At 32.8% G+C, this 12655-nt stretch overlaps 1 protein-coding gene across 8 annotated transcripts in view; it reads left to right on the top strand.

The window, feature by feature from the left end:
• LOC130641608 (liprin-beta-1-like) overlaps positions 1-12655 on the top strand; it is a 110301-nt gene that overhangs the window by 61149 nt on the left and 36497 nt on the right. For all 8 annotated transcript variants that reach the window (XM_057448480.1, XM_057448479.1, XM_057448478.1 and 5 more), the window contains 4 exons: positions 819-928; positions 2541-2616; positions 3898-4035; positions 4269-4306. In XM_057448480.1, coding sequence (XP_057304463.1) covers positions 819-928; positions 2541-2616; positions 3898-4035; positions 4269-4306 — 362 coding nt within the window. The remainder of the gene's footprint in view (positions 1-818; positions 929-2540; positions 2617-3897; positions 4036-4268; positions 4307-12655) is intronic.

Below are 12655 nucleotides of genomic sequence, written 5' to 3'. Positions count from 1 at the left end.
TTATCTTCCCACGTTTTAGTGTCTCTCTCTCATGCCTATGTGTCTTTTATTGAAAATAGGTTCTTTAGTAATAAATATTGTTATAGTTTGGGTACATAAAGGGATTTACACAATTTATCACCCTCAGTTAATATCTGGTCTAGATCTTCAGTCCTCCTATTTTAACCCTTTTGAACAAAAGACTGACACACTGCAAACAAATAAAACTTGAGTAGGCACTTTGGGGGGTTTTAAAGGACTTTCTTAGGGTATGTGTTGTTGCAAGATTTAGAGACACGAGACCTAGTGAAATCCAACAAGGCATCAAACACTCTTCCACAATAAATAGTTTAAAACTAACCAGTTAGCAAGCTAAATGATATAAAAAGAAATCTGAAGATAAAACAAATTGTATGTCAGCAACTTTGTGCTTGCATTATGCTACAAAATGTGTATTGATGCTTGAAGTAGCTAGGCCTGCATTAAAAATTGGTTTTTATTCTTTTACATGTGAACATTTAAAAACAAATTGTGAAACAATTGGCTTCTTTTGTTTTTGCTTCTTTTTGTGAAAAAATTTATTGCATGGAAGAAAAGGTATTTGCTTGAAACTTTAGCCACTGCACAAATACATATACCATTTGATGCAGAAGCATGTTAAAATTTATTTTTAATTACACTGAAAAAAACCCTAAAAAATAATTACACCAATACACTCTCCTGTAAACGGACTTGGGGAAGATTTGATTTTCTTTAAAAACCCTCTAGCAGCCTTTGAAGTAAAAACATAAATTCATTATTATTTCAGATTGTCATTCAATACTACTGTTTTCTTTTAGCTTCTGAATGTAATCGATTGAAGTTACAACTAGAAGACATGAAACAAATCATAGAAACAAAAGACAATTCAATAGTTAAAATGCAAGAACAAATACAACGGTTATTTGAGGTATTTATCAATTATTGTTTTTACTTAGCAATATGGATTGTTTCAGTGACTTTTGACTTTTTTCTTCATTGTGTTAACTAGGCCACTAAATAAATCCACGGCTTTGCCCGCCCTTTATTAATTGCATTTTTTGTCTCTTGCTACTGCGGTTATCGTTTTGCATGACAGATTATATGGGTATTGTATACTTCCTAATTAAATAAAACAGTAACTTCCAGAATGGTTAAAAAGTTAATGGGTCTTATCAAGGCCAAATTGACAAGATATGAGTAATGCATTTATGTTATTCACGTGTGTTCACAATGACACAATCTGGACCAATAATCTGATTAACAAAATGCAGTGAACTACTTTAAAATTTATTGTGCTCCATTGCATTAACTTTTCTACAGCACATACAATCGATTTCACTTGCTTTTATGGTTTCAGTTGATAATTCCAGATGGGCCTTATACTGGTAAACCATATTCCGAAATGGCTACAAAATGGTTGTTGGCTTTTAGACTTTAGTTACTTACGAAATTTAAGCCAATGGTGGAGAAAAAGTTTTTTACCCTTAAAGAGAAAAGGCAGCATCTTAAATTGACTTTAAAAAGTGGCAGGAAAAAATTTCCTTTGTCAACTTGGTATCTGTAATTTAATTGATATAAAACACTAACACTCTTGAATCAATCCTACTGGAAGAAAGAATTTCAAACCTATTTGACCTAGCGAACTAACTTTATTCTTTATCATAAAAGAATATGGTACATGAAGCTACTCAAGAAAAAAATGACTCTGAAATCTTTTCAATCTAGTAAACATAGCGTTTCAGCGCAGAAGTACAGTCTATCGTCTTCACTTTGTTTCCTCATCAGAACAAACTTTTGTTTCAACTGACGTTTATATCTTAGTTAGTTTTACCGCCAAAAAGTGATTTTGATTTATTTCAAGAAGACATCAATTTAAAATACTGCATTGGTAATTATTTATAAGCAGGTTGTTAGATGTCTAAGTGTTTATATTTTCTTGCACCTTAATCTTTTTGGGTGATCTGTTTATTGTACGCCATTCTTTAGAACTAGTGTATAAGCCTGTGGAAAAATACACATAGACAGAAAAATATTTAAATTTTGACGTCTTGCTAACAAAATCAAAGTTTGAATGTTTTTCTGATCCAAAATTTGGTTCCATTTTGGTCCCACATGGTACTTTGTTACCTTCACAGTTAAGAATGTTAATCATCAAGTTATTTAAATAAATAATTTGATGATTAACATTTGAGGCATGCTTTTTTGGGGGACATCAATGGAAAATAAACACAGTCTCTAGATTATTATAAGAGATAGGTTTGAGGATTAAAAGTAATATCAATGACATGAAGCTTATTAAACTAGCTGTAACTAGTCGTTAAACTAACGGTAGCTAGTCGATAAACTAGTTGTTATTAGTCGATAAACTAGTTGTTATTAGTCGATAAACTAGTTGTTATTAGTCGATAAACTAGTTGTTATTAGTCGATAAACTAGTTGTTATTAGTCGTTAAACTAGTAAAAATGCCAGTAATCTCCTAGAAAAAATTTTAATTTTTGTTTCGTCTATGCTGATATGTGTTTGTTACCTTCTTTTGTAGGAAAATGAAATTCTTCGATCACAGTTAGCTAATGTAACCTCTTTACATTCTAATGGCCCACTTTTACACTCACCTGGTAAGAATGCACCCTGAACACATTTAATTTTATGTTAATGTTTGCTTATTAACTATATGCCTAAAATGAAATAGATGCTAATTGCTTGTATATTTGTCATCAACTGTCTGTATATTTTTCACTCCTTACCAAATCCAAACTCATATTGAGCAGTATTTTGTTTAAATGTCGTATTGGTCAAAACATTTAAATTTGTTTGGGCGTGTTGGATAAATAAAAATTTCACATTAAAAAAACTTTGCAAAAGGAGATAGACTTGGGAAAAGCAGATACATTGGCAGGTATTGTTTGTAGTAAAGTATTGTAGAATGAACAGCCAAAGTGTATTGAACTGAAAGTGAAACACAAAATTGCGTTCTGTTTCCCAATTAGTCCTTAAAAATTGCCAACCTGCAAAATCTAAATACCTTCAATAGCGCTTTGATGTTGATTTTTTTTGCCTAACAACTAATGCTTTATCAAGCCATAGACTTAATTTTGTTAAAACACACCTTGTATAGGACATTCTAGTGTTAAAAAAAATTGTGTATTACACAAAACACAAAAGTAGATATAACCTCGTTTTCAAAAAGCGTTCACTTCACGCAATTACGTAATATTAATTTCCGTTTATCGAAAAACTCTTTTACTTATGGCATCTCCAGACAAGGAGTTGTAAAATGTCCTAATAACAGTGAATCTGAACATGTACAGTACCTTTTACTAAACTGCACCAACTGCACCCTGTCTGGTAAAATGGTCAAAGCTAGAGAAAAAAAATTGATCAAGTCATGAAAAAATATTTTGTAATTGTGTGTAGTTCTATTTTCAAAAACTTGAAATACGTATTTCTAAAAATAGGAAACATTTCATATTATTCCAAATATGCGTTTGAAAAATACGAAATTCGTTATTCGTATTTTTAAAGCATCACATATTTGATTAAACACTATTAAACGCCATATAAAAAATGGGTAGTTTATCCATAGTCTGCATACACATTCATCAGACCATATATTCTTCCCCCAGAGTATCACACCATTAAGTATGATTTTTTTTGACGATTTATATTGACGAATCAACAAATAGATGGACTGCTTATTTTTGCCCTTTTTTATTTTACCAATTTGTTCAAAAAGAGAATTTCTCACGCTCAGAAAAAAACATTTAAAGTGGTTTAAGGTAAATATTTGCTGAATGAATCACGTTGAACATGCAGGAATGAGTATTTGAATATTCTGTACTAAGCAATACTAATAAGCAAGGGTGTAGTATATTAACCGTATCCTGCTACTATCTTAGATATAGTTTCAAATTGTTCACTATCTCGTGGAGGTCCGGAATCTGTTCACTCATCAACCTCAGCTAGTAAATCAGAATTAAAGTCAAAAGATTTGTTTCAAATAAAAAGTTTAAAAAGTGCAAGTGAGCCAAACTTAAGTAAGTTGTCATTTTTTTAACTTTGTCTAAGAAGAATATTTACCTCGAGTTTGCCTGTGTATTTTGCCCATATTTCACAGGAGCTTGTAGGTGGGGTTGTGAAATTTATTAATGACAGACTAACAGCATACGCTCTAGAAAAAGTAGCACTTTTTGAAAATTGTTATTAGTGGTTTGTTATTAAGGGTCTATTTTTCCCTTTTTATCCATGTCATGTCAATTTTTTTGTTTAGTTGAAAATCGATTGACTATTGGTTTAATTTCTACACCTGTAAGTTATTTCTTTGTTTTCTTCACTTTTGTAATTTCTATTGTTATGTATCGTATCTTAGCGTGATTAGAACAACATTTTACAACTGTCGAGCAGTTACTGCACACATCTAAACTAACTTGAGTATGTTTTGGTAAAGAGGTGTTTCCTAGCATTTAACTGAATTCAAATTAAGCTTGGATTTTAATTTTTTTCTAGAGCAAAAGGTTTTGCAGGGAAAATAGGAATAATTAAAGGTGGTTACATAATTTTTTCCACCTCTAACTAATGGATCAAAACATTTTGTGGCATAATTATGTAGTTGTAGTTAAGCCTGTAGAAAAATCAACTTGAATTTTAATGACGATACACAGATTGTATTGAGCTTAAACAGCGAATCAAGAAAATGTATAGGATCTTGTACTTTTGACGAATGGCTTGATCAAAAAAGTTAACATTTACAGAAAGAAAGAAAATGTTGATGCCAGCAATGATCAGTCTATATCGAAAAACAAAATTTGAAAATTTTGTTAAGTAAAGCTTAAAACGCTAATTAAGAAAATGTATAGGACCATGTGCTGTTGAAGAACATATACAAGCATGTCAAGGTTTGAAGGACATTTACAAGCATGTCAAGGTTTGAAGTTTTTTTTATTGATGTCATCATGCCATATTTTGAAACAATTTGGCTGACCCAGAGTTCAGGACTTCGATCAATTTCGGCACTAAGTGTGTCCTACTTGACCTCACTATCTATATAATAACACGCCAGTTCTGTCTGTCTGTCTGTCTGTCTGTCTGTGACTTTTGCAAAGTGGATAAAATTTCTTTGATAATATATATAAAACATCGTCTATAAATTTGTTCTGTAAATTGCCAAACTTTGACGTTAAAGCAATATTGACGTCAAAGGAAAGTATATTAAGATTAGTGAAGCCATTGCATTGCACTTTTAAATTTAAGGCTAAATAACTTGGAAACGGGTGGAAATAACTGACGTCATCTCCTGCGTAGGTAACTAGGGACCACGTGGGACCAATTTGGATAACTTTCCCAAACCTGGGTCCCCGAATTCGTTTCGGAATGGACGGGTTGATGACGTCACCAAAAAACCTTTAAACCCTAATATCTCTGCAACCGTTTGTCAAAAATACGCAATCCTATACATTTTCTTGATCAGCGTTTGAAGACCTATACAATAAAGGCAGCAGGTATACAAATTTCTAAAAAAAAATTTTGTGTTCTGACAGCTGTCTGCTGACGCCAGCAAAATTTAAATGACGGTTGTTTTTCTCTGACATCCTGCCTAAGTGGATTTTTCAACGGGCTTTATCGACTAGTCTCTATAATAATACGCCAGTTCTGTCTGTCTGTCACTTTTGCAAAGTGGATAAAATTTCTTTGATAAAGTCTATAAACATCACCTATAAATTTGTTTTGTAAATTAACAAACTTTGACGTCAAACGAAAGCATATTAAGATTAGTGAAGCCATTGCATTGCACTTTTAAATTAAAGGCAAAATAACTTGGAAACGGGTGGAAATAATTCACGTCATCTCCTGCGTGGGTAACTAGGGACTACCTAGGACCAATGTGGGCAAGTTTCCCAAACCTGGGTCCCCAAATCTGTTTCAAAATGCACGGGTTAATGACGTCATGAAAAAACCTTCACACCCTGATATCTCTCTAACCCTTTGTCAAAAGTACATAATCCTATACATTTTCTTGATCAGCGTTTTAAGATCTATGCGATAAAGGCAACAGGTATACATATTTCTAAAAAAAAGTTTATAGGTTTTGACGGGCCATTGCTGACGTCAGCAAAATTTTTAAACCCTCATTATTCGCTCATCAAAAGCACATGATCATATACTTTTTCTTGGTCAGCGCTTTAAGCTCTATACAATAGAGGCAACGTGAAAACAAGTTTTCAATTTATTTATTTTGTATCTGTACTGCTGATGTCAACAAAAAATCTAAAACAATCTAAATTGTTAAACAATCAAAATCTAAACTGTTCTTTTGCCTAAGTGGATTTTTCCACGGGCTTCATCGACTAGTCTATATAATAATACGCCAGTTCCATGTGTCTGTAACAGGAAAGTGGATGTCTTCATTTTCCTTTGATGTTGCCGAAAAGGCATAATTTTATGACATTACAGCGCGACGTCAATGATACTACTTTAACGTCAATATCTTATATTAAATTAATGAAGCCATTACAATGCACCTAAAACTTTAAGGTCAAATAACTTGGAAACGAGGTGGTGACGTCAATTATTTTTCATCGCGTGGGTAACTAGGCCCACCTGGGACTAATTTGGGTAAGTTTCCCAAACCTGGGTCCCCGAATCTGTTTCGGAATGGACGGGTTGATGTCTAAAAACCTTTAAACCATATTATCTCTGCAACCGTTTATCAAAAGTACATGATCCTATACATTTTCTTGATCAGCGTTTCAAGATCTCTACAATGTAGGCAACAGGTATACAAATTTCTGAGAAAATTTTTTGGGTTTTGACGAGCCATTGCTGACGTCAGCAAAATGTTTAATCCCTGGTATCTCCTTAGGCGTTCATCGAGAACATATGATCCTGTACATTATTTTAACCAGCGTTTCAACCTCTACACATTACAGACAAAGAAACAACAAATTTCGCGTTTTTTTTTCTGCACTGCTCTGCTGACGTCAGCAAAACATCTAAAACAATATTTTTTTATTGACCTTTTGCCTAAGTGGATGTCTCCACGGGCTTTATCGACTAGTTTTATAATAACAATTTACGAACCAATCAGATTTTGAAATACAATTTCAAATGAAAACAAAGTTGATGAGAAAGAAAATTTGTGTGCAATATTTAAGGTAAACATTGAATATTTTAATATTAAGTATAATATTGAGTATAATAATAAAGAAAATTGCTAAAATGTCCTGAAATGGAGTAACGTAACTGACTGGTGGTACCAAACTAGAAATAAATGTCTCATTTGTTATGTACAGTTTTATTTTTTTCGCTAGTGTGAACTGCATTCTCTCATTTGCAAAGAATAGATTTTTTCTATTCTCCTTATTCGAACGACTACAAGGAATGACTGTGAACCCACCTTAACACGCAAAAGCATAAGCATAGGTAGCATATACACTTTTTTTTAAAAAAAGAATGCCGTAGACCAAAGCGATAATTCCTGGTTCTTACAAAAAAGTGTAATAGGTTTGAGAATAAAAAAATACCTTGCGGTTTCAATTCTGTTTTAGTACCTATAGAGAAATTTTCGGCTCGATTAAATAGTATTAGTTAATGAAATTTTCTTAACAATTGAATAAAAATTTACTTTGATGGTTGGTTTAACGTTTAAAAACTGGTAACGTTGTTGTCGTTTTGAGAAAACGTTTAAATTATTAAACGAGAAGGGAGGTTTAAAAAAAGAAGAATATTCATCTAAGCGATTTTCATAAAAATTCTGTTTGACTTTCTATGAAAAAACTTTGCAAAAACCAGGGGCGGATCCAGACTTTTTCAAGACTTAGTCAAGACTGAGTCTTGAATTTAGCAGCTGGGGGCTAAATTTTAAGCTTTGCGGGTACAAAAATCGCCGAAAAATTGTCTTCCGATTTATCTAGTTATTAATAAAATTGACCAAAAGAAACGCTAAGCTATAACAAAATCTGCTAAGAACATCTTTTATAAGAATCAAATCTCCGTCTTACACGTCTTATTTTAGATAGATAAAAGCACTAAAATTAACAGGGATTAACTATAATAAAGTGAGACAATTGTGAATATATTTCATTATTTATAAACTCCTGCTGTTTCTGCCAATATCAGGCTTCATCAGCATGACTAGGTGAATCAAATGATCACACCAGCCATGGACTGCAAAATAAAACACAATAATAACAAAAACAATAAGAATTTGGAAAGATCAGGATAATGAAGATGAAATATACGTACATGTGATATGATACAAACACACCTCAACCCATGTATTTATTCAGATATATTTGTTTATTCATAGGGCTAAACTCAAGTTTCGTTTGAACTTTAAAAGAAGAATTAAGAAGGGCTTTTTACTGCTTTTTGCATGCTGAAATAGGAAAATGCAACTTTCAGTTAAGAAAGTTGCAACCTGGAAAAAGGGGAACGTAATGATTTGGCTTGAAGTCTACACCAGACTTAACAATATCTTCATAACAAAATAAAATTTTTAACTGATCTTCATCAGGTAAAATAGATGGGTGTGGCAATATACACTGTGTAAAGAAAGTTGTAACAAACTGTAACAAACCGAATTGTGGGTAAAATGTGTTAATTTTTCTCTTTATTACTGTTGACAAGGCAAGTATTGATAGAAAAGGAAACCATGTCTTCGGGGTACAGTTGTTGATTGCTTCTGCTTTAACTGCCTCCTCAGGAGAAAGAGTCATATCACAAACAATATGGGAAAGGGAAAATCTGAATAAAATTTTCTCAGATATAAAAATATTTGACTTTTGGTTTTTAAAAGCAAATTGAAAACAAGGATGATTGGAATAAAAGGAAGGATGCAAGAAAAGTTCTATGGATGTCAAGATTCTCAAAACATCAACAAGAGAATTATCACCTATGCCTATACCAACGATGCTGAGCTGTATAGACAGTCTCCTGATGGATTGGATCTAAAAATAATATATTTTACCATGACCTTTTACTCAACAAACTTTGTTTCTTAATAGTCATTCGAAGAGTTGTTTATTTTCATCACCAACCTTACTTATCCAGATGTCAAGTTCTTGCTTCTAATAACAACACAAATATTAATTGAGAAAGAATTCCTCCGCAATGCTGAAAATTCTGTTCAAAGCTCATATTACAAAAACAATACACCTTTATGATAATTCAATTGTACATGCGTTCCTATGGCTCTCCATCGTTTTACAATATCGGAAAAAAGTTTTCTCCAGTTTTTTAACTTCCGTCGTATCAATTTCTTTCAAATTTTCAGGAAACGTTAATAATAATAAGATACAACTTATGTGTACTTTTCATTAAAAACAAAACGTGGCAAGAAAAGTTATCACGAAAAAACGTGTTTTCTCCTTAATAAACTCTTATAAAAGTGTAATGTTTACCTCCTCTGATTGCAAAATAAGCTGCGATGGAGTGTTATTTTTTCCGAATTATCGTAAAGGTGTATTAGCCCTAGCTATTAGCTAATTAAATCTTTTTGTATTTGGTTTTAATAGTCTTTTGTATAAAGCTCTCCCCAACTAGCTTTTTGTAGCAGATATACTGAAAACCTTTAAATAAATGCAAGGTGTGTTGGAGAGTAAAAAACATACTTCTCACCTTAAAGCAATAATTCCTTTATCTTCACACCTCGCCTCTCAGATGGATGGTATATATCTGGACCTGAATTCCAATGAAGACTTTTACCAACCAAGGGATAAATATCCCCAGACAACAAAAATGCTCGAGAATAAACACGTTCTAAAAGTTCTTTTTGCATTTTACGAACAGATTCAAAATTATCACACTTTAAATCAGTAAGCACCCGCGCCAACATATCTGCTGCAGCCATAATCAATAATAGTACGGAAAGAATCCAAGCCAAAAGGCGTGAGTCTTTGACTAATCCTGAGGGATGGGAGTTAAAACTATAGCGTAACAGGTTATCAGTAACCACGCAGTACGGAACCTAAATTTCCTTCTCCGGCTGCGGGCCACATATTGTTGGACTACGCATAGAGTGTGAAAATTACGTCACGATTTTGACGTCACAGGCCCCTTAGGTGAGATGGGGAGGGTTGCGGGCCATAGCTATTTGATTTTTGACTGACTGAGTGACTGATTAGTCAAAATGAATCAGTCAAAATCTGTAAGCTATAATTTGCAACCCTCTCAGTCTATATGGTAGCGACGTCACAACTTTGACGTCAACATCGCTATAGGCGAATTGGAGAGGGCTGTGAACCATGGCTTTTCGTCGTAAAAAAATTACAATTTTTAACGCCCTCCGTTTGCAACGCCTGGATCGTCGACATCTTCGCTTGGCTAACATTTTTCGTCAAATTTACACTTAGTCACGCGACTTATCTGACTAACCCTGGATCCGCACCTGAAAACTGCGTTTTATGTTAAAGCTCTCAAATAATATCAGCAAATGAAAAATTCCTTTTTACTGCAGTATTTAATTTACGTTCTAAAGAAAATTGATAGTATTGTTATAAAGAAATATAAAACATAACATACTGGAGTGTAGTTTACTGTATTTGACCATTTTCGTTAATGCTCAATAATACACCTTTCCCAAAACTTGCGCAATCTTTTTTCAACATAGAAACGAGGCTGGGTGTTGTAGAATGTAAACAAACCTTTTCGCAAGTGTAGAAAGTAATTTAATTCACTCATGTTTCTCTTTCTAAAATTCTACTCACCTTCAACTAAAACTAAAATGATTTTCTATTGTTCCAAATGTTCAAGAACAGGTACACTAATATTTTTAATAACTTTTTTCATGTCCCTTCATAAAAAAAAGAAGACAGCAGTCGATAAAAAAATGAAAAGATGAGTGAAGAGAATTATTTTTTCGAAAATTATTTCCTTTAAAAAATTAATTTAGTGGGCTATGGAAAATGTTGTGTGTACCCGAATGTAAAAGCGCTAAAAAGACCCCTTAAAGCAAAACACTGGCGTTTTGTTCTTCCAGATTTCCAACAAGGAACTGGATAAAACAAATTAGATAAAAGCTCTACAAAATCACAGGAGAAAAGGAGCTTAAGACTCTTTTGACCCTTGAAAAAAATGGCTTCTTGTTTGTGAATTCCATTTTAATGCACATGACATAAAGATTTCCTCTGGCATTGGTCGTAAAACTGTCTTTCCTGAACAATATCCATGTTTTTTTAAACGAAATACAAACACTGCATGGGTCAGTTAACTGAATTTGGACAGTTGCTTGTTATGTAACTTTATGCCCCTTTGATTCAACCCTCCAAAGTTCTTTGAAAGTATTGTCTAAATAATATATGAAATAAAAGTAACAAGAAAACCAGTAGGTCCAATCTTATAAATCAACCAAAATATGGTCATGAAATCTGTAGATGCAAGAAAAAGAACATGTGCAGAAATATGAGATAGACTCTATGTTATATTAGAAATAAATAAGCAGCAAAAACTTCTGTTCATTCCATGCATTCTTGCATTGGGCGTTATGGCCTAAATTTTAAAGATTTTTGTGGTGAAAAAGTACATATTGTAAAATAATCAAATAGCTTATAAAACGACAGAAGTTAATTTCTAAATTTATAAAAGGTCACACCATTTCAACATCACTGTATAAGAACTACTCAAGCAATATTTTAATGGATTTACAGGTATATACCATTTGCGTAAATTAGCACAAGAAGAAAATATAAACAACAGATCACCAGATTGAAGAAGTCCAGTTAAAAAAAGTTAAAAAGTCAAGTTCAGTGTTATAATAAAAAAATAATCTATAAATAAGAAATTTACACTACACGGTTCTGCTTTGACAAAAATTTTCCCAGTCGGATTGTCATGTGGTACAATTTTCGGTTGAGAGAAAATACACAGAAAAGAAGCTTTGATTAAACAAGAACTACAAGTATCTGAATTAAAGTAAAGCTAAACTAGCAAAAAATTCACCTAAAACTACACAATATGACAGGTTTGAATTTAGAAACAAAGGTGAAAAATTCAACCCCTATTTACGAAGAGGGACTGGATGAACGGTGTGTTTTCCCTCAAATCATATTGGCTACCCTGAAAAATCTGTAATTGGATTAAAAGTATCACGCAACATTTCCCGCCTCGGACAATGCCTGAGCAAGCGCAAAATGTAAACCAAAACTTGTTTATAGCTCTATACAATTCAAAAAATAGCTATATATTCACATGTATTACTCCAAAATTTAGCTAAATAAATCAGCAGGATTCTATGGTGTTATTTCAACTGCGCATCATATTTCCAAATGTATCAAGAGACAATCAATACACGTCGCAACATTTTTCTTCTTGTATATAAACGAACGGTCTGCCGAAGGATTAACTAATGTTTTTTTGTAAAAACCCAGTGAATGCACATTACACATAGATATCAAAGGGATGCCGAAACAATAGCAATTTGAACAGAATTTTAATGCGCATGAGATGAGTTCAATCTCCGTCTCTATTTCTACCTCTATGATTAAAACAAGGTTTTGTAAACATTCTTAATACAGGGAATGAAATACACTTCATTCAGCATATAACACTTGACTAGAAGCTATAAAGCATCTAGCTAGCTAAGCAAGCTCTTAGGAAAGAATATTTGAGTCTGCAAAAATAATTTTATAATGTTTGCCATGCAATGACAGCAACAAGAATGTC

The sequence above is a fragment of the Hydractinia symbiolongicarpus genome, chromosome 4 (genome assembly GCF_029227915.1).
Source record: "Hydractinia symbiolongicarpus strain clone_291-10 chromosome 4, HSymV2.1, whole genome shotgun sequence".
Classification (NCBI taxonomy): domain Eukaryota; kingdom Metazoa; phylum Cnidaria; class Hydrozoa; order Anthoathecata; family Hydractiniidae; genus Hydractinia; species Hydractinia symbiolongicarpus.
This window is presented reverse-complemented; position numbering and strand designations above follow the sequence as displayed.